Below are 24,220 nucleotides of genomic sequence, written 5' to 3' on the forward strand. Positions count from 1 at the left end.
TTTAAACCCATCCAAAAGAAGCCTTTAGAGTTACAATTAAAAGCAAATAATAATGAAATTGAAGAGGTTAACGAATTTAAATTGCTCGGAATCATAATAGACTCGAGTTTAAACTGGAAAACCCACATTCAAAATAGCTAGATATACATACGCGCTAAGTTTACTAAAATCGAACACGACTTTTGAATCTGCGTTGTCTGTGTACTTCGCGTATATGTATATATTCGAGTCTCCGTTATGGTGTGGTCCTGTAGACTCTCATCAACTTTTCATCATGCAAAAGAAGTGTATCCGAATATTAGCCAATATCCATATTCCTAACAGCTGCCACCCTCATTTTACTAAACTTAATCTGTTAACGCTACCCTCAATATTTATATTGGAAACGGCCCGCTTTGTTCGAAAACACCCAGACCTATTCCCGATAAAACCGGAAACGTCAAAAACTAGAAGCCAATATAAAAACAAATTACTCCTACCAAAAGCCATCTTCAAACATGGGCCACAATATAATTGTATTTCAATTTTTAATAAAATTCCGGACAGTATTAAACTTGAAATTAGTGACAAATTATTTAAAAATAAATTAAAAGACATGTTAATCCACAAATGCTACTACTCAATTGAGGAGTTTTTAAATGACGAAAAGCTGGCGAAATAAAATATTAATTGAGACACTGAACCTTGAATTATTGTATGAAATGTTTTTTTTTAAATTATTATTATTATTTTTATCTACGTTTACAATAGCTCAAAATTTGTATATGGAATGTTATTTCATTTTTTTATGTTTTATTTACTATTATAATGTTATTATTATTATTCGAATTTTATATACACGAGACATATTATGTAGAAATGTTTTAATAGGTATTAGATATTTAGTTAAATTTAATATTGTGTGCCCTAACAGGGTGTCATGAACTGACTAAATTAATTGTAACACCTTATTATGTAACTTCATGACTGCAATAAATAAATGATGATGATGATGATGAACCGCATCAAAATCAGACTAGTAGTTTTTGAGAAAGATGGCAACATTGGTTTGCACAAACATCCTCTCACCCCAAACGCATATACCGTCTGTATTTAGTACCATATGTAACCGCTTGGAGCTCTGTACACTTTCTCCATACATTTTCCGTAACGTTCTATCGAGTAACGTATTCCGATCTCATGGTAGCCACACTTGACGACGATGTATTTGTGGATGGAAATAAAAGGCACAAAAATGTAAAGAAAATTCTTCTTGTTTGAATTCGCAAATGCACTACGTAATTCGTATCCGTCGGGCTCGAAAAGGGCGCAGCTCTTCGTCATTCAACTGTACCGGAGGAGCTCGGACTCCACGCGCTTCTTGCACATGAAGTTCAAGTAGTATTTATTGTGTCGCCAGCAGTCTATATCCGTGTACTCGAGGCTAAACTTATCAAATCCGGCGCAGGTGTATACGGTGCTGGGCTTGCCAACCGCCCACGGCACGTACCCCAGGTCGTCCAGCAGGTCGCCTGGAAACATACACCGACTCCAGGGTCGCAAGCGATCACTATTACTATGCACACTGAACGATTATCTTCGTGGCTTTTTCCTTTTATTAAAAGGAAAGTTTCATGTTAATATCCAAAATGAAAAACTGATTATTACAATTTTGTAGTCTACGAGGTGCATACACACGTAGTCCTGATCTTCCTCTTTGGATAATGTCATTATGGAAATAGTACATTGTGCAACGAGGGGGGAGGGGGGGGGGGGGAAGTGAAATACTCGTATTAATAAATAATAATCGGACAGACAGAGACGGACATGACGAATCTATAAGGTTTCCGTTTTTTGCCATTTGGCTACGGAACCCTAAAAAGTGTAACACCAGAGTTTGCAATATTGTAAACACAATCACACTTGCGACGCAAAAACTGCATTTTAAGCGAAATAATTCTTAAATACGGTGATATTTCAAACCTTCGTCCGCCATCTTGTCATTGTATGACAGATTAGGCATCGAAGGCAGCTGCACCACAGATCTATCTGGATTCACGATTCAAAATTGTGTAAAAATATTTTAAACGTAGCCGTTTAAATTTAATTCATAAAATTAAATCTTTTTAAACATATACAATTAAAAACGTCAGTATTTCAATATTTTCCAATATAGGCCTTTGTCCTTTAGTACACCTGCATGAAATAAGATCTTTTCGAGCAAGTGTGATGAAAAATGCCTTTTTTGATTAAGGCTAAGAGGCGAAAGAAAAAACTCTTATAATAATAAATAAAAGTTGAAACAGTCAAACGGAGTCCTCGTGGTCGTCTCGTGATCAGCTCGTGATCAGCTCGTAGTCTCTGTGGCTAATATATAATTGTGTATTTTCATATTGGTAATAGGTATCCAAAGAGGAAAATGGGGTCTAAATCCATCGTTGTCCGATTTTTCCTTTAAAGAAGTATGTACCGTCAAGTAGGATAACTGGGGACAGGCGGGGACTTGAGACAATTGTGGCTTTGGTCCTCATGCTTCATGTGCGTACCCTCAAGCTCACGGCTCGCGGTCATGGTTCTACCCAGGACTCGTTCCAACCGTGTGTTCCACGTCACTTACGCATTTTTATAATATACTTTGTAATGCATGACCATGTTAATAAAGTTACCAAAGAACTTAACTAACCTGACGAAAATGTAAGTATAACTTACGAGGAAGTTAAGAAATAAAACCATGGAAACGGATTATCTGCGTATAATCATTATATGTGGGTAGTGTTACTAGTTTTACACATTGTAATTTTACTTACTAGTTTGGCGCTATGACCCCAAATGAATCTTGGCCTCCAACACAAGAGCCCGCCACTTTACCCGGTTTACGCCAGGTTTCACTGACGCCGAGGTCTACCTCCACTCTGTCCACCCGTTGACCACGGTCCTGCGCGGCTTCACGCCAGGTTTCACTGACGCCGAGGTCTACCTCCACTCTGTCCACCCGTTGACCACGGTCCTGCGCGGCTTCACGCCTGGTTTTCACTGACGCCGAGGTCTACCTCCACTCTGTCCACCCATTGACCACGGTCCTGCGCGGCTTCACGCCTGGTTTCACTGACGCCGAGGTCTACCTCCACTCTGTCCACCCGTTGACCACGGTCCTGCGCGGCTTCACGCCTGGTTTCACTGACGCCGAGGTCTACCTCCACTCTGTCCACCCGTTGACCACGGTCCTTGCGCGGCTTCACGCCTGGTTTCACTGACGCCGAGGTCTACCTCCACTCTGTCGACCCGTTGACCACGGTCCTGCGCGGCTTCACGCCTGGTTTCACTGACGCCGAGGTCTACCTCCACTCTGTCGACCCGTTGACCACGGTCCTGCGCGGCTTCACGCCTGGTTTCACTGACGCCGAGGTCTACCTCCACTCTGTCCACCCGTTGACCACGGTCCTGCGCGGCTTCACGCCTGGTTTCACTGACGCCGAGGTCTACCTCCACTCTGTCCACCCGTTGACCACGGTCCTGCGCGGCTTCACGCCTGGTTTCACTGACGCCGAGGTCTACCTCCACTCTGTCGACCCGTTGACCACGGTCCTGCGCGGCTTCACGCCTGGTTTCTCTGACGCCGAGGTCTACCTCCACTCTGTCGACCCGTTGACCACGGTCCTGCGCGGCTTCACGCCTGGTTTCACTGACGCCGAGGTCTACCTCCACTCTGTCCACCCGTTGACCACGGTCCTGCGCGGCTTCACGCCTGGTTTCACTGACGCCGAGGTCTACCTCCACTCTGTCCACCCGTTGACCACGGTCCTGCGCGGCTTCACGCCTGGTTTCACTGACGCCGAGGTCTACCTCCACTCTGTCCACCCGTTGACCACGGTCCTGCGCGCCTTCACGCCTGGTTTCACTGACGCCGAGGTCTACCTCCACTCTGTCCACCCGTTGACCACGGTCCTGCGCGGCTTCACGCCTGGTTTCACTGACGCCGAGGTCTACCTCCACTCTGTCCGCCCACCGATACTTAGGAACATATTTTCCACAGTCACCCGTTGACCACGTATTCTAAATTCACTATACGCTATATAATTAATTTCCATATTTTTATTAATGACTATCGCGGTAACCGAACGCAATATTATAAGTAAGTTATTAATATTTTCAGTACGTCTTGACTTGATCGAGAGAAAAAAAAGAGTGTTTTTAGTAATTTAAAAAAAGAGAGTCTTTTTCGTTGATTAAGCTTGCTTTTTTTATAAAATATATTGGATTTGACGTTACGCTCGAGAGGATACTCTAGTACCACAAACTTACCACAAAACAACAAATCAAATTTATATATTATACTTTGGCACAGCGACCTCGTTAGTGAAAAAGGCGCCAAATTTAAAAAAATGTAGACGCCAAGAGTTGACTTCCTATAGGAATAGGAATATAATAATAGGTAGAGGTGAAGTGTACGGCGTAACAATATAATAGGTATATGAATGTTCTATAGACCATTTGAAGAGTATATTTTATTTAATATTTTTCTGATCCCTTAAACATCCAACGTAAAGCCTGACAACAATTTATTTAACAAATTAATGAGATAGTGTCGCTGCAAACAGCTTACGTATGGCAATAATGTGCGTACGTCATGTATAGTCGGGGTAGTGGGCATTGGCTTCATGTTGATACTCGTATAATGTCGAAACATTGCTTACAGAAAATTCGGTTCTTTCAATTTACCTATTGGTCAAAATCTAATTCGAAATATTCAATATTTATATATTCTTCGTTTTCTGACTCTGACGAATTCTGATTTTCATCAGATGTTGTGTCGCTTTCAGGACCACCAACCTCGATTATAAAACGTTCAGTCTCCAATACGATTATAGGACCTTTATTCCTATAATCCTCTTAATTTTTTTTAACATGGTCACAGAAATTGCTCCAATTTTCCCGAGTTACTTCCTATACGATAATAATTTATTAAAATTTTTACATTAATGATATAGACAAATTCTCAACATTAAAATAAGTTTTATACCTGAAAACTATCTTCAATAAGCTTTAGAAAAGTCTTATTATCGATAGATACATTTTTATTGGCATTTATGTAATAAAACCGTTTATATTTGAACATATTCGTAGATATTTTCTGTTTGTTTACATCGGTGACATTGGATGACTTCCAACGTTCGTTGTCAAAGAGCACTTGTTGCCAGTAAAAGAAATTAGTACCATTGAAAATCCGCAAATTAGCGAGGGTCAAATAAACTGTTGTTAGGCTTTACGAGTATATACATTAATACACAATATTTCGACGAATCAGGTAACCCTAAACAAAACAGCAATGAAGAATGGAATTTTTGATTTAAGTTTTTGACAAATAAAGTTCAATAATAAATACAATAATCATATTTATTGAGCAAATGACCACCGTAGCGTAGCCCCCAGGTTAGGAAACCCGTTCGAAATGTAAACTTAGTATCTTAAAAATAAAGTTGCATTTTGTAGGTCTTTATTGTACGAGACTTTTAGTAGAAGCGACGAAAAAAGGTTCTAACCAACAAAAGAAAAACATAAAAAATTTGAACATTCTGTCAAACATATAAGTCATACATTTTGATGCTAAACATTTTGAGAATAGATCTTTTTGCTAAAACTACTTCCCCATATGAAATTACCACTTTTAGCTGGACTAGCTAAGAATTGAGTACCTAAGTAATTTCAGTGCAGGCCACGATGAAAAATCTATGAAAGATAAGGTCTACATGATAATTTTCCCGCTGTCTCGGAGGTGTTGTCTAGTTAGTTATTGTCTTATCAGTTTCCTGGTAGCTATAGTTTTAGCGAAAAGCTCGAGGACAGGAACAACTTTATGTCCATTTTTTATCGAAATCACCGCACGTAAAATGAACTCAAAATCAGTCTACCGACCTGATTTTTTGCAAACTTTCGAACGGTCCCCTGATTCTTACAAATGAAAAATAAATTCAGCCTATCCCCCTTAACTCCCTTAATTCCCCCCGAAAATAAGAAATAAGCAGTTTTGTTTTGGCGATACTGATAATGGAGGTAATTGTTATAACCGTTCCAAATTTTAAATAACTACGTCAAACGGTCTCTGAGAAAAACGCATTTAAACGATTTGCAAGACCGAAGTTCCATAAGAGCTCCGTCAACAAAGTTTTGGACAGACCTCTAAAAAGGGAACCGTCTTCAAAAAATCAATCCACTGAAAAGCACAATATAATTTTTATAATTTAAATACCCCACCCCTACATTATCAGACCAACAGTTTTTCAAAGGTGAAGAAGGAATCCAAAGGAAGAAGGCTTTTCCGTACCATTTATGACGTATCAAAAAAAACTACTTACTAGATCTCGTTCAAAACCAATTTTCGTATATCATATATTTTTTTAGTTTTATCATTATGTTATTTTAAAAGTTACAGGGGGGGGGGGGGGGACACACATTTTACCACTTTGGAAGTGTCTCTCGCGCAAACTATTCAGTTTAGAAAAAAATGATATTAGAAATCTCAATATCATTTTTGAAGACCTATCCATAGATACCCCACACGTATGGGTTTGATGACAATTTTTTTTTTAATTTTAGTTGTAAGTATGGGGAACCCCTAAAATGTATTGTTATTTTTCTATTTTTATGTGAAAATCTTAATGCGGTTCGTAGAATACATCTACTTACCAAGTTTGAACACGATAGTTCTTATAGTTTCGGAAAAAAGTGGCTGTGACATAATCGGACAGACAGACGGACATGACGAATCGATAAGGGTTCCGTTTTTTGACATTTGGCTACGGAACCCTCGGTGGGCGAGTCCAACTCGCACTTGTCCGCTTTTTTTATTGATTGTTTTGCATTGCTTTCAGTGTGTTTCCCTAATTGGAACAAAGTTGTATTTGTTTCGTTTCGGACAATTTTAAAACTTAACATAATAACTCTTTTTCCGACATTAACAATTAAAATTGCACTGGGAAAATTTGAACCTTTTTCTTGTTTCGCTGGGCTAGGAGGATAAGGACCTTTCGAAGGAAGAAAGGATTTTTTGATGGAAACTTTTATGCATATGAAGCATAAGGACCCATCTCTGATGGAAAGCCACACTAATTTTTGACTATTTATAGCTAGTTGAAAAATCGGCCCTAAGACTGGTAACTCTTGATTGAAGGATTGTAACTGTTGTCAGCCACGTTCATGTTATAAAGAAGGCCCACATACAGGAACCTCGTCGTCTCCTCATGCTGCCCTCTGTCCTGCCGACTCAACGACAACAAGTTGCTCGTGTGTACTGATACTGACCCTCCACGGTGTACCATATTTGGTCATAGTCGGCCGACATGCCCACGTATATGATCCGCGTCGAGGCAATGAAGTTTTTCTCGTTCTGCCGACACAACATCAATAACATATAAGGCCCCATCTGAAGGCGGATTGCGTTGCATGCGATTTTCATTATATTCTGACTGACAAAAATGCTATACGCTTAAATAAATAAATTATTGAATTCACTGTAAATCCTAGGTATCGACTCTTTTGTACTTGTATATAAAATTAACCATAGAGATAAGTTTAAGTACATTAAAATAATGACAGTGCACTTTCAATATAGGTATTTATATTCTGTATATACATATGTACATAAAACATTGCCAGTTTTAAGAAAAACTGTGACATACATAAGATTAATACTAGAAACAAGCATAAGCTCGCAGTGCCCTTCACTAGGCTTCATAAAATTAAAAAATGATTCACGGGTAATTCTGTAAGATTTTACAATAAACTTCCTAATATCATCTCTGAATTGACTGTTAGTATTTTTAAAAATTATGTAACACGTAAGCTGATCTCTAAAGCCTATATACATAGGCTATAATACTACATGAATTATGAAATACCATGGGATTAAGTATGACGGGGGAATAATGATGAAATTGATAACTCATTGTAATCATTATGTAATTCGTATTTTTGGATATTTAGATTTAATTCTAGAAATTTACTTGACTAGTATTTATTAACCTTTCCTTAAAAAATGGTGCCAAATTCACTGTAAAACTCTCGGACAGACTATTTGTAGGTAGTTAAAAAATCTTCATTTTTATTTTTTTTTATTTTTTTTATTTATTACACACACAACCATCGTTACAGGATATCCTAATTCGACAGTATGGAATTTGACACAAAATAAAATAATTACATAGGTATACAGTAAATAGATTAAGTATTACAAACTACAGTAACACAGTACATACAGCGTGGCCCTTGTGAATTCGCTCAAAGAACAAAGAAACAAATCTAACTCGATCGCTACTCGATTAAGTGTCCGAATTGCGCGCGTAAAGGGGGCCTGGCGAAGGAGTTGCGTTCGAGCGCGCGGCTCGGCCAGCAGGCTCGGCCGCCGCCGGCGCCACACATACCGATCTGGTACGTTCAAACGCACCTCTGCCAGGACTCCAGGGTTTGCACAACTTGCCTCGTAACAACTTAAATATATATGAAGCTAGCCCCAGTTCCCTTCTAACTTCTAGTTTATTGTATCCTACCATTCCTAACACGAACAATGTAGGATACATTAAAGGATAAAAAGGGTATACTCCGTATAATTTTAAATATATAAACCTAATAAATTTATTTTGTATACGTTCCAACATTAGCCTATATTTGGCCTCGTGTGGACTCCAGATGGCCGCATTACCTTCTAAATGACTCCTGACTATTGCCTCGTACAATACACGTATCGCATTAATGTTCGTAAACGCATGAGACTGTCTCATTACAAACCCCAGATTTCGGAAAGCCTTCTTACATACTGAAACAATATGGTCTCGAAAGGTGAGGTCGGATTTCAGCAACACCCCTAAGTCTTTTACTTCGTACACGCGCTTTATCGGTGTCTCTTCTAACACATATTGGCAGTGAAGTGGATTCCGAGATCTGGTGAATGAAAGTATGGCACACTTTGCCGCGTTGAAATGTAACTTATACGTTTGACTCCATTTAACCACCCGATGTATGTCCTCCTGTAATTTAATACAATCAGAGCTGTCATTAATTCTGCGGACAAGCTTGAGGTCATCAGCAAAGAGTAGACAAACGGAATCTTTAACAACGTCAGGAAGGTCATTTATCATTAAAATGAACTCTACAGGACCCAAATTGCTCCCCTGACTTACGCCAGACCTCGTGAAATATGGCTCTGACACGTGACCAGTACAGTCCACATACTGGCGCCTGTTACTCATATAGCTGGCAAAGAATGTAAGAGTATGTGGAGTGAAACCCGCGTCTGCCAATTTCACGAGCAAGACGTCATGGTCGACGGTATCGAATGCCTTCCGAAAGTCGAAGTACGCCACATCCACCTGGTCTCCTGCATCTACTGCCGGCACTATATTGACCATGAGATGCAGTAGGTTACCTGTGGTACTGCGCGCCTTCCGGAAGGCATATTGCGCGTCAGACATTTGGGCGCTGGCTTGGACCTGAACCGATTGGTAAATCGCAGACTCAAATACCTTAGCAACTGTACACAATACTGCCACTGGTCGATAATCGCTGGTATTTGGTCCGCCGCGACCTTTCGGTACAGGTACCACCCTGGTTAACTTCCACCTGTCTGGAAACAATGTAGATTTAAGGCAAGTATTAAAAATATAATGTAAAGGCTCAGCCAGAACACTACGACAGTCCTTAAAAATGTAAGGTGGGATACCATCGGGGCCCGCAGACCTCTTTGGTTGGAGCGCTGCCAGGGCCCGCTGCACCTCCTCTAGCTCCTTGCTCGCGATGTGCACCCTCGCGCTGCTCGCCGTCGAGGAGGCGTCCGCCGCTTTAACTTCCAGCTGAGCCGGATTGCGATTGTAAACCGATTCAAAGAAAGTGGCAAATTCCCTAGCACATTCCTGATCCGATAGTTGGCGTCCGTCCACGACTAGTTTTCTTTTTGTCGCTTTCCCTCTCTTACTTCTTATAAAATCCCAAAAGGCTTTAGGTTCCCTTGCTAAATGCTTCTGAACGCGGTCCATGTATGCTTCGTGTGCTGCTTTTATTGCATCCTTAACAGAAGCCCTACACTTTGAAAATAATTCATAATTGTAATTGGTTTTACTCATTTTATATTGTTTATGCAGTGTATGTTTACGTTTAATTTCGCTAATCAGCTCAGCCGTGTACCATTCAGGGTAAGAATACCTAGAGTTTACATGCTTTTGCTTTTTGATCGGAATACATTCATCCATAACTTTATTAATCTTGTACTAAAAGTAATCAACCACTTCATTAGGGTCGTCGATATTATATAAATTACTCCATTCTAAACTTGCCAACGAATGGTATAGCATATGGAAATTAGCCTTGTAAAAATTCCACTTATTGCAAGGCCAGTCTATATTAGAATTTAAACTTAAGGAGTCGGGCTCAGGCGCGCGGGCGCCGGCGCCGGCAACAGGCGCGGCGATGCCGGCGACGAGCGGCGGGTGGTACGCGTCCACGGGCCGCATGCACTCGTCGTCGCCGGCCGCGCGCACGTGCACGGCGCCGCGCACGCCCGCACCCACGAGCACGAGATCGAGTTGTCTGTCGTTGCAATTAGGTATCTGATTACTCTGTTCGAACTCACAAAAGGCCAATAAATATTCATAATATGATGCAACATTACTGTTACAAGAGCACAAGTTAAAATCACCGAGTACGATGAGATTACCTTTATATTTTTTACATATATTTTCTATGAGTCTAAACATAGTAAAATATTAATTCTCATCCGCTTGAGGAGGGATATAAACTACACAACAAGCAAACAAAAAATTACATCGCAAATGAACGGTTATACACACCATTTCAAATTGATAATTACTTAAGTTAACGTCATTTTTAACTTCTCGTAGTTCATATCGTGGTGTGGCCACGAAAAGCACCCCGCCTTGCTTGCGGCCGTCGGTCCGGTCGCACCGCACAACATGAAAAGTAGGTGGAATTATTTCGGCGTCGTAAATCGAATCGTTGCAGCCAGTTTCCGTTATCGCATAGAAATCAAACGTGGAAGATTCCAAAAAACATAGAAAGTTTGATGTTTTTGTCCTTAATCCTCTCACATTTTGGTAAAAAAATTCAAACAATTTACTTTCCTTCCGTTTCATTCTTTGATCCGCGAAACCACAACCATTCACTGAACTGGGCTCCGTGAGGCCACACCTTCGGTTGATTTATAGCATGAAACATATTTTCCGGCACTCCTATAATAAATGAAGCGTAGTCTCTTTCGTGTTTGTGTTTAATTTTCTGTACTTTAACACTTATTTCTGTACCACATTCATTAATTACATGTGCCTCAACTTGCTCCAATGTTGTGTCGAGCGCTATATAACCTCCATACATGTAAATGTTTCTTGCGTTCCGAGGCCCGAATTCCAGATGATGTGTTTTCGCCCGTCATAAAACTCTTTTTCCTGCTAACTGCCTTCTTTGACTTATTATCGTCACTGTTATTCTTTGGCTCAGACCTGGTAGACTCAGAATTCACCCTATCTAATTGAGTACCCACCCTATCAAACACGACGACCGGTAAAACCGTTGATTTCGTGGCCACACTCTTATCGCCGCCGTCCGGTTTCGCTGTAGCCGGGGAGACCTTACGCCGACTACCTTGTTTTTTCTCGCTAGTTACCGTGGCGGCGAACGAGTATGCACTTGTGTTATCACTATTGTCCGTGTTTATAGGTGGTTCTGGATATTGTTGTTCCACACACTGGGTTATTGTATGCAGCCTACTTATGTTTGTGATTTTTTCTTCAAGTACTTGCATTTCTTTTAGTAATTCGTTTTTAGTGTCGATAAAAAGTGATTGAAGCTGTTTAAACTGATTATCCTGTTCCTCCAGACGCACCACTATTTCTTGCCGAAGTCCCCGTAGTTCTGTAAGCAGCTCACTATCATACCGGCATTGGGCTTGTTGTTCGTGATGTCGGACGACTACCGCGCTGTGTATTTACAAATGCGCTGGTGATATAGGTCTGGTTCAAAGTTCCAGGGTTTCGGATGGGAGTGTTGGAATTATCGCCTTTCGGCTTTACACATGAACACTCCGGGCAAACCCACGAATCCTTGTAGTCTTCGGTGAAATTATCAAAGTTTTCCGGCTGAATAGCGAGACATTTCAAATCAAACATTTTTTTGCACTTTTGATTTGAACATTCTATAAACTGTATAGAAAATATAGATTCACCACAACCGTTACACTTTGTTGACATTTTGGAGACTAGTAAACACAAACACAAATAGCGAACCGTAAATCAACTTATGCGCAACGACACGTCCGTCCGCTACGCTAAGTTAACACTCATCTAACATAATCATCAATTCATCTGCCTAAAATAGTCGTAAAAAAAGAAATTCACTCTATAAGCGTATTTCTTTTTCTTCGTATTTTAGTTCAGAGTAGTGTCTTCATTGAGCCCTGGCCCAAAACTTCTAGATTAGCACTATGAAATGAGCCACTAAAGAAACAAAATAGTTCAGTAAAATAAGAGCAACACGCGTGATAGAGCCCTATCACCCTCCTCATAACTCTCCCCCCCCTACCTGCCGCAATAGGTTGCTCACGATGCGCCGCTCGTGCTCGCTGTCGAGTACGAGTAACTGGGAGTTGTGCGATATGCAATATCCCTTGGCCACCTCCCATCCATGAACCTGGTACCACGACAGCCAGTAGCAGTTGCCCGTCGTTGCGGTAGCGTCCCAGTACACTGCGAAGCGTTAGGAGAACTATACATTTCATTATACGGTCCGAATCGAATATCGTTTTAGATACGTTAAAAATTTCGTATAGATACGATATGGATTGGTCACGTCACTTTTGATGCCGATATACCTAATCCATACGGTATCTTTAGCAAACGTTTAACATATTTATCTTAAAGTTCGAATTGGGCCGTCAATTACTTATATCGTTCAATGAGCACTAACAGCTAAAACCTTACGTGCTAACATTATATTAGTTGTGGACCGCGAGCCTGCTGGCTCGTATACCTTACGTGCTAACATTATATTACTTGTGGACCGTGAGCCTGCTGGCTCGTATACCTTACGTGCTAACATTATATTACTTGTGGACCGTGAGCCTGCTGGCTCGTATACCTTACGTGCTAACATTATATTACTTGTGGACCGCGAGCCTCCTGGCTCGTATACCTTACGTGCTAACATTATATTACTTGTGGACCGCGAGCCTCCTGGCTCGTATACCTTACGTGCTAACATTATATTACTTGTGGACCGCGAGCCTCCTGGCTCGTATACCTTACGTGCTAACATTATATTACTTGTGGACCGCGAGCCTCCTGGCTCGTATACCTTACGTGCTAACATTATATTACTTGTGGACCGCGAGCCTCCTGGCTCGTATACCGTTGATATCCCGGTTGATACTTTGTCAGATGAAAGTTCAAAATCCAATTGTAAGTTTTTATTTAGATAATATCTGGAAGACCGAGCTTTGCTCAGAAAACATATAAAAACTGAGCTAAGACCTAGCTAGATCGATTTTTCGCACCCGAAAACAAATCCCCTCCTCCATATAACAAATTTCATCGAAATCGTTACAGCCGTTTCCGAGTTTCTCGACATATGTAAATGTATAAATATATAAAATACACGCTGTTTCTTTTTAATTGAATCAATGGATAAATGAATATTTTTATTTAAATGTAACAAGATTTGAAAAAAAAAAATACAATAACTTCTGACTTCAGATGCTTTTGTTTGCAAAATTTTGATATGTTTTATATTTTTTTTATTTTTTTACGTTATCAGTGATTCATTGGCTATTCGGAAAATCTTTTTTTTATTTGAAACATACGTAGTTTAAACAAAATACTATATTTAGGTCAAAAAGCGGGTATTTATTAAAAAAATCTAAAATCTTGAATAACTTGAAAACCGATGAGTTTTGACCCCTGGTTGACTGGACTTAAATCACTCCAAATAAGCTGTAGAATAACCCCCTTGAAGGAATACGACGAATTACCAGTCACCCTGTATATAATTACGCAGATTTGTGTGATTGATTTCAGAAGTATGTATATACAGGGTGAAACCTAAGTCGTAAACAGAAATTGTTGTTTCTATTACAGTATTTTAAGGCAAATTCATTGCATTATCTCTACAAGCAAACAATTAAACTTTATTGATAATAATTTTTAATAACCAAAACACCAACCTTATGGTCACCCTATTCGACAAGATTTGGTCTGTAGCTTAAACTACCACTTGTTTTTCTTCCTCGCGTTATCCCGGCATTTTACCACGGCTCTTGGGAGCCTGGGGTCCGCTTGACAACTAATTCCTAGATTTGGCGTAGGCACTAGGTTTTACGGAAGCTACTGCCATATGATCTTCTAAAGCAGAGGGTAAACTAGGCCTTATTGGGATTAGTCCGATTTCCTCACGATGTTTTCCTTCACCGAAAAACGACTGGTAAAATATCAAATGATATCATTACATAAGTTCCGAAAAATTCATTGGTTCGAGCCGGGGTTTAATCCCGCGACCTCCGGATTGCAAGTCGCACGCTTTTATCGCTAAGCCACCAGCGTTTAAGCTACCACTTGTTATGCAGAATTATTTTATCTCATTTATTGAGCATACTTACGTTATCAAACAAGATCATCATGTGTACTTCAAAAACCTACACTGTACATTTAATGCAAACACACTTATTGGTTCTTAATCGTAGTTTATTTTAAAATTAACGCTAATTTCATACATACTTTAACAAATGTTCAAAATACTCGCCTCCTAATTCATCACACAACTGTGCCCGTCTCCTGTTGTTATCTTTGACTCTCCTTAGTACAAATTCGTCCGCTTTTACTTCGTCAAAAGCGGCTATGATTTTAAGACGAAGTTCTGCCACTGTGTTGGATACCTGCTCATAAAACCTTTCTCTTGATTTCACCCCATAGGTAAAAGTCCAAAGGCGTTAAGTCAGGACTACGCGGTGGCCATTGTATGGGTCCATTTCGGCCTATCCAGCGTTCCGGGTATTCATTATCCAAGTAATTACGGACGTCACGTTGAAAATGAGCTGGAGCTCCGTCCTGCTGATAATGCAAGTCCACTAACTCTCCCCCAGGCACTCCTTCAAGCAATCCTGGGAGGGCATGACGTAGGAAATGAAGATAGTTTGGGCCATTCTGACGCCCTACAATAAAGTGAGGCCCAATTACTGTATTATTGACAATACCCGCCCAAACATTCACACTGAACCTCACTTGATACGCATTCTTTCGCGCAACGTGTGGGTTTTGTTCGCTCCACCAATGTTCGTTGTGCTGGTTGAAAAGTCCGATCCTAGTAAATGTCGCTTCGTCGGTCCATAGGATGTTTGTATCCTGGTTTTGCAACAGCCACCGACAAAATTCTACTCTTTTCGCGTAATCTGCCAACACGAGATCCTGTACGGGCTGAAAATGAAACGGATGTTGGCCAGACGCATTAAGCAAACGCCACACGTACATTTGGCTTACACGAAAGCGTCTGGCAGCTTGTCTTGTGCTCGCTTGTGGGTTTCTGTTAAAGTAGTTCCGTATCCGTCTGTACAGGTATTCCGGGCGAATAATCGGCCTTCCTCTCGCCTGTGCATGAGCTGGAACAGTAAGCTGTCCATAGTCCCGGAGATTTTGAACCATGCTACGAATCAGGTTGTGTGTCGGCACTGGTGATTCGGGGTAATGTTCTTGAAATCCTTCTCGTGTTTGCTCTGTACTGTTGGTTCGAGCGTAAAGTCTTACCATTTCGAAACGCTCAATAAAAGTGTAAGGATATGCAGCCGGCATTTTAAACGCGAATTGATAATTTTCAATTTAAATTCGTACCGTCATGTTATGACTTTTGAATTTGTCATTGTCAATTTAATCTTTTTTCAACGTTCTTACCAGCAAATACAAAAAGGTTGAATGATTAATCTTAATAACATGCCCTGGGTCTATGACAGTTTGACGTACCAATTAGGGTGACCATGAGACTCAGTAAATTTAAAACAATTTTTTAATTAAAGAATTGAGAAACAACGCGTACATATTTTTGCCTGTTGTCACGTCCACATGTTTAAACTAAATTTAAACAGAAAGAAACATATGTTTCTGTTCACGACTTAGGATTCACCCTGTAGTATCATTATTATCATTAATCAATTATTTGACATTGTATTGTTTTCTGTTTTTATATTTTTCTGGCATTGAATATTGTTTTGTAATTTTAGTGAATACTCTTTTTTTATATAAATTAATATTTTTATTTTTGACTTTTATTTTTCTAGAGAGATCTATCATATGACGAACGATCATTTCTAACTCCGTCCTCGGACTGATGATTAAACAGATCACTACATAAACATCGCGCATAAGGGTCATTATAGCTCCGGGTCAGTCATTTCTAGGGCAAAATCAGCGCCATCTCTATCAGCGGTATATTCAATTCCGAGTAATAGCTTTTTCGAAACATCAATATCAATATTATGCATTTACCGGGTCAACCGGGTGTTTCGAGCAATAAATGAAACTGTAGGCTGCACTCCTCAAACTGTAGGCTGCACTCCTCAAACTGTAGGCTGCACTCCTCAAACTGTAGGCTGCACTCCTCAAACTCACCAACATTTGTTCAGCAACTTTTAAAAATAACTTATGTTTTAATTTTTATTACATTGAAGTTAATTCTAAGACGCAATGTATTGCGAATTTTGTTACGTTTAAAGCGTGACAAGCAACGACAGACACACTGATGACAGCGTACATTGAGAATAATGTAAAAGTATGAAGAAGATAAAATCTAAAGATTTTATAATTTTTAATAGTTGTTACTCAAAAGTTATATCGTTTTAGGAGCAAATAATTAAACATATACCAAGTATTTACTCCTGTTACAGGAGCACCCGGTATGTAGATATTATAGGTGCATAAAATAAGCCACCGCGCCATAACACTTTCCTAGTTTTTGATTCGAACCCTACGAGTTTTCATAGATGTTTTCCTCACATTAAAAAATACATTGGTAAAAATTGTGTGATATACGGAACCCTTGGAACGCGTGTCCGACTCACACTTGGCAGTCCGTCAGTCAATGTATATGTGAATTTCCCAGTTATATTGTTTTTGTAATAATATCTTGTAAGGCAGTGGCGGGCGAGTTTTGTAATAATATCTTGTAAGGCAGTGGCGGGCGAGTTTTGTAATAATATCTTGTAAGGCAGTGGCGGGCGAGTTTTGGAGTAGGCAAGGCGAATGATATGTTTGCGTGGCGTTTCTGCGGAAGGAGGAGTGTCGTGGAATTCATTAGTTCTTAGCTCCATGAAGACAAGTAAGGCAAGCCCGGATTTTAGGCTCGTATGGAAGTACCGCCACCCTGTTCAAACGGTCATTAAAATTGGTTTAGTTATGTAGTTAGTCATTTGGAATTGGAGACGAAAATAATATGTAAAGTTGGTTTATATTTGTTTGTTTATGTTCAGAAGTTAATTGTTTTGGTGTGTGAATAGTTTATGTGTAAGTTTGGTAATAAACAAACATTTTCATTTTAAAGTTGCTTTTAAATAGATTTAGGATGCTCAATCCGAAGAATGTTTCATTTATTCCATAACGGACTATAGGTATGCTTAAAAGCTTCTTTAATAATCCGCAGAATAATGTAGGTTTTGTATCAAATATCAATATAATCGTAGGCTGTACTAGGTAGGTATACTCAATACAAAAAACCAACCCAATTCGTTTGAGACCAACATTATATTAGTACAAAAAGAAATGTTACATTAGTGTAAAAAAAATAGTGGGTGTCGCTGACTCACAAGTGTCAAAAAAAAATGTTTGAAATATTGGACATCAAAAAACACCAAGTTAATGTTGACCTGGAGACGTCTAGTTTTTTGCAAAATTGTTTCTCTTCGATTCATTAACAACATACGTTAATTTCAAAAGAAATGGATCGGTAGTTTTTTAAATATTTAGAAAAGTAAAAATAACTTGGAAGTGACATTTCACGTAAACTGTCAATAATTATGACATAAAACTTGGCAGATTAATAACTAGCATTATGACCAATATATAGGATTTATTCATTGACTATTAAGTCCAGGGGCATTTTTTGTTAAACTATCTAATAATAAAACTATCGCTCGCTAAATAATACTTAGTTGAGTCATTATCATTATTATCAATGTTCTTAAGCGCCATCTATCGTAATGGCGCTAGCGGCGGCACGTCGTGGTATGGACGCTGGCGGTCTTCTCTATTCACTAGCTTATGTATAAAATTAAAACAAAATCTCTTCAGTACTCACCTTCCCAAGCTGCAACAAGAACAAATACATTGAGACATTAATTTTTCTATTTAGGTATAATATAATCTATCACTAAATTCATGTAAAATCATAAACCAAGCCTGTCAATAAGATCTATTTACAGAAATAAATATATTCAAACTGAGGTATCAATTTATTTCATTTTGAGAAACAACTTCTTTTACGCACTTTTAAGGATGTCTCACTCTAGAACAGTCCGGGTCTCGGCCGAGGCATGTGATAGTTCATGAGTGATCATAAATCATCATCATCATCAAAATTTAAGAGCTATGCTCTTGTCGGTGGAGTAACCGCCGCTCTTCTCTTTACTGGGCCAGCCTTTGAGCTTCCTCGCACGGCACGACAGATACTTTATCTTTTATTTGGCTGAAATATATGAGCCTTCCTCTGCGTCTTTTCCCCTGGAAATTGTACGATACATGTGCGAATAGGTAATTCGTACATGTAATTTACAATGTTTTACAGTTTTCGACATACGCACGTATAGTTCACCATGAATTTTCGGCAGTACTATCATGGTCCACATTCCCAAAAGGAAAAGGTTAAAGTGGCTGAATAAGTCTAAGGAAGCTATCCTAATGGGTTGCCCAGAAGGGGTCAAAGGACACAGACTATTTGATCTTGAATAAGTCTAAGGAAGCTATCCTAATGGGTTGCCCAGAAGGGGTCAAAGGACACAGACTATTTGATCTTGAATAAGTCTAAGGAAGCTCTTAATGGGTTGCCCAGAAGGGGTCAAAGGACACAGACTATTTGATCTTAAATAAGTCTAGGGAAGCTATCCTAATGGGTTGCCCAGAAGGGGTCAAAGGACACAGACTATTTGATCTTGAATAAGTCTAAGGAAGCTATCTTAATGGGTTGCCCAGAAGGGGTCAAAGGACACAGACTATTTGATCTTGAATAAGTCTAGGGAAGCTATCCTAATGGGTTGCCCAAAAGGGGTCAAAGGACACAGACTATTTGATCTTGAATAAGTCTAAGGAAGCTATCTTAATGGGTTGCCCAGAGGGGGTCAAAGGACACAGACTATTTGATCTTGAATAAGTCTAGGGAAGCTATCCTAATGGGTTGCCCAGAAGGGGTCAAAGGACACAGACTATTTGATCTTGAATAAGTCTAAGGAAGCTATCTTAATGGGTTGCCCAGAAGGGGTCAAAGGACACAGACTATTTGATCTTGAAAGTTTTTTACGGCAAGGGATGTAAAGGTTATTGAAAAACAAGAGAAATATTGCCAAATTGAAGTTCAACATCAGATACGGAAAGCTGAGGTAGGGTGTCAAAGTTCAGTGGGGGATGAGAGTCCAGACATTTCCAGAACTTTGACTGATTCATCTTATGAGTCGTTCAACCCCAGTGAGTATGAGGATCCAGATACCACAACTGACAGTGTTTCAGCTCCTGAAAATGGTCCTGCTCCTGAGAGGATCGGACCAGTCCTGTGCCTGAAAGGTATGTTATTTCAAACCTATGTTCTGATCTCAGTAGTGTTTCACTTCAGAGGCCTTGCGCGGAAAGAGCAATGAAGATAAGCTATGGCAGAAGAGTTAAAAAGTTTTGAAGACAACCAGGTCTGGGAGCTTGTAAGCGTTCCAAAAGACTCTATAGCATCGTAAAATGCAAGTGGGTATTTAAAAAGAAGTCTGATAGTGAAGGCAATGTGCGGTTCCGAGCCAGGTTAGTAGCCAAGTACTCAGAAGTACGGAGTGGACTATGAGGAAACTTTTGACTTCTATTTGCTTTATCTGTGCAATTAAATTTAGATATTAGTGTTTGTTTAAACATGGAATATGTTTTTGATATGAATTGCTTGAAAGGGATGTTTGCCCAAACTGAGACGTTTCGGTCGCGTTTCGCACTCCCTTAAGTAGTCAAAAAGAATGGTACTCACCTGTTTCTCTTGTGCCGCACTTCACCGCGTTATACTTATCTGCGAAGAAAAAGTTTACGACATAAATGCTTTGTTATACGTGCAATACTTCAGGCATTCTAATTCGTGTAATATTATGTTATTTGATATTTATATCGTCACCAATTACACTGAATAGAGAAATCAATAAACCATAACGTACTTATATTAATTATGAATGAGGATTCCGCACTGCCTCTCTGAAGTTGTTAGAATTACTTTAAAAGTTTATGTCGGATAAAATAAAAACAATAGCAGTGTGAAATCGAAACCCAGTAAGCGACATTCTGGTAGAACGCCTAGCAATGAAAACAATTCTATATATAATTATTAATATACTATTACAAATCTTAGCTACTTATGACTAATAAGATTTCTTCGAAGATACTCTAAACTTGTTTACAATTGGACTTGTTTATACCACGCCGTGCCTGACGGCCGGCCTTAAACTAGCCTAGTAGTCTACTCGATAACTTCAAAATGGTGAAAAATGGAGATACTATTCCTAAAAATAGAGATACCACTCCTAAAAATGCGATAGATACCTCATTGGATTTGGAATGATGTATAGAAAAATGTATACAAAGCGTTTATTAGCACACGAAAAATAAAGGCGGAAAAAAGAAAGCATTTTCTTTTTCGCCAATATCTTAAAAAGTATTAATATTTAAGAAATCTGAATAATATATAATACAAGAGGAGGAAATTTTCAATTAAAATTCTTCAGTCACCATTATTTATACTTTTTATTCAACGCTAAACGTAGCCCCCCGAACGTAGTTTCATTTTCGAGATATTTTAAGGGTATTAAATATACATTTAATAATTTTGGAAAAATATAGTGGTAAAATACATTATATTTTTCCTGACTTCATATGATTAAAAATGTAATAATTACTATTAGAAATTTATCTTAAAGTTATTTTGTCACCGAGTTAGGCAATTATTAAGTAACACAGTTTTCTCAAGCGTTTATCTTTATTGTAAATCTAAAAAAAAAAAAAAAATGTTAAAGTATTCGGCGCTAAAATATTTCGTCGCGTGGAGCCCTTCCTATATACATACTTAATAAGATCATGTCATAAAAGTTTTAATAAAATTTGTAAGGCGTCACGGTAGACCTCGTCGGAGATGGCGGGACGAACTTGATGCCTTCGACAGAGGCTGGTGGGAGACTTCCGAGGATAGGGACACGTGGAAGAATAAGAGGGAGGCCTTTGCCCAGCAGTGGGACAGTATGGGCTCATAATAATAATAAAATAATAATAATACTTTGTTAAAAATAAGTTTTAGAATAATTGTGAAGACTAATAAAAAAATAAAATCAAGGTAAAATTGTAAAATATAAAACTCTATTATAACCAAACTATTAATTATCCAATTTTTACATAGACAATTAATAGCTTTAAAAACAGTATATTCAATGTTACGTACTTAATAAAAAGTACAAATGATGGAGATACAGTTCCGCAAGTATGAACTTTTCTACTTTTCTCTTTAATGATAATGATATTAATTTTGAATTTTGAGATAAAGGGAAATTACAAATATCTTAACTTTTATCCCCCTTTTTTTAGGGTTCCGTAGTCAACTAGGAACCCTTATAGTTTCGCCATGTCCGTCTGTCTGTCTGTTTGTCTGTCCGAGGCTTTGCTCCGTGGTCGTTAGTGATATAAAGCTGAAATTTGGCATGGATATATAAATCAATAAAGCCGAGAAAGTCGTACAATAAAATCTAAAAATGTAATGTTTTTAGGGTACCTGCCCTACACGTAAAGTGGGGGTGAATTTTTTTTTTTGCTTCAACCCTACAGTGTGGGATATCGTTGGAAAGGTCTTTAAAAACTTATGGGTCTTCAACAAACATTTTTTGATAAAGTGAATTTATTCGGAGATAAAAGGTCCAAAAAAAAAATGCGCCCCCCCCTCTAACTTTTGAACCATAGGTCCAAAAAATATGAAAAAAATCTAGTATCTAAGTAGAGCTTAAAAAAGACATTAAATGAAAACTATAGCGGATATGATGACTTTTGAGCTATCGCAAAAAGTTTCCCTTCATAGTAAAAAGATAAATTTTGATATTTTTAGTGTGCTAATGAACGCTCCGAATACATTTTCCTAGACATCATTACGAACCTATGAGGTATCACACGCATTTTTAGGTATAGTATCTCTATTGTTCGCCGTTTTCAATTTGTCGAGTAGACTACAGCACAGCACGCCGAGTGCGAGGCGATAACGATACCTCTCTCCGAATACCGCGGCAGGTCGTGGTGGTCGACTATCACGCTGTTAAATATGTGATTGTGACTGTCAGGGGCAGCGTTTCCATCAGAGATGTGCGAGGATGGTTTGTTAAGAACCAATAGAGTATCTAAACGCTGAACGAAAAAAACAGTGAAGTGATGTTGGCTCTTAACAAACACGCCCTCGTAAATCTCTGGTTTCCACCAGCCTTTACTAAAGTGCATGGGTCTGACCGGGTCCGGCAGGGTGCGAAGTGTAATCTCAAGTTACAATACATTGGTAAGGGTATGTAGTGTACAGTGAAGTGTAGTTTGCTTCTGGTTGGTTCGACTGATATATCAGAAGACATAGAAGTTTTTGGGGCAAAATAAAGTGACTGACAAAATCAAATATCGACATGTCTTTTATCGATGTTACCTTAGCGTTATAGATATTTTCAACATTGTATAAAAAGATAGCTACCGCGAAATACACAACACGTTCGATATCTTCTTTGATATACCCATTGACTGCCACTTTCCCGAATGAAGGTTGAGGGAGGCGATGGCTGAGATACACGTCATATTCGTGAACGGGTGCTGTTTGTCCGGTCTGTTTAAGCTTACACGGGCTACATGTTATGTTATAAGTATGTAACTTTACTTTTGAGTGTCATTCACGTGAGACACTTCATTCTGTTCGTGTCTGATAATTTTTTTTGTCTTTTAATTATTTATATAAAAATTCAAGCCTTGGAGACCCTCTACATCTCTAAGGATAATTTAATATCTTTTTTTATATTTTATCTCTGACACTTAGAGACTCATACATCTCTAAAGAATTTTAGTATTTGTTGCTTTTATTTTTTTAACATAGTTTTTTTTTGTGCAATTTGATATTTAGAGACCGTATACATCTCGAATAAAGTATTTATTATTTCATCGATTACATATTTGTAATTGTTTTTTGTAATTTTTATTGTTTGTAAAAGTGCCCCTGTGGCCTATTTGCTGAATGAATGTTTGATATTTGATATTGGTAGTTTTCTTATTTTTTGACACTGTATTCTACAGTTTACGTTTTTATTTTTAAATACTTAATATATGTAATAAATAAATTATGGTCGGATTTGTAATTGACTTGCATTCTTGAAATTTCCCGGTAAATTACAGCAAGTCCAAAGGCACGCTGTACGAATCGTCGACGATCCCAAACTCACAAGCGGTATTGAACCTTTAAGTCTAAGGAGAGACTTTGCCTCCTTGTGTGTTTTCTACCGCTTGTACAATGGGCTGTGCTCTGAAGAATTGTTTGACATGATGCCAACGGCCGCTTTCTATCACCGCACCGCTCGCCGTCGGCAGGGTGTTCATCCTCACACCCTAGAACCTAAATGGTCGCGTACTGTGCGGTTTAAGAGGAATTTCCTCCCGCGAACGCTTAGGCTGTGGAATGAGCTTCCTGCCGAGGTTTTACCGAGGGGCTACAGTATGGGGTTCTTCAAAAAAGGAGTGTACAGGTTTTTAAAGGGTCGGCAACGCGCATGTAATGCCTCTGGTGTTGCAGGCGTCCATAGGCTACGGTGACTGCTTACCATCAGGCGGGCCGTATGCTTGTTTGCCACCGTCGTGGTATAAAAAAAAAGTAGAATTTACATATTTTAATTACTAATCTATGACTGACTTATCGATGTTATTATTTTTCGAAGTATCATTTTCTCAAGCACTTGTTTTTTTTTTTAATCTTATTTATTTTA

The 24,220-nt window shown here is 39.0% G+C and overlaps 1 protein-coding gene across 1 annotated transcript; it reads right to left on the reverse strand.

Annotated features, from left to right (window-relative positions):
- Positions 1-1,233: 1,233 nt before the first annotated feature.
- LOC133529305 (uncharacterized) lies at positions 1,234-22,709 on the reverse strand. The gene is made up of 6 exons (XM_061867004.1): positions 22,484-22,709; positions 20,221-20,259; positions 18,307-18,315; positions 12,559-12,722; positions 7,279-7,363; positions 1,234-1,511 (listed from the first exon to the last, which is right to left on the reverse strand). Exons 1-6 carry the CDS (start codon positions 22,707-22,709, stop codon positions 1,324-1,326), a joined length of 711 nt encoding a protein of 236 aa, XP_061722988.1. The 3' UTR covers positions 1,234-1,323.
- Positions 22,710-24,220: the final 1,511 nt, after the last annotated feature.

This window comes from Cydia pomonella, chromosome 1 (genome assembly GCF_033807575.1).
Source record: "Cydia pomonella isolate Wapato2018A chromosome 1, ilCydPomo1, whole genome shotgun sequence".
Lineage (NCBI taxonomy): Eukaryota > Metazoa > Arthropoda > Insecta > Lepidoptera > Tortricidae > Cydia > Cydia pomonella.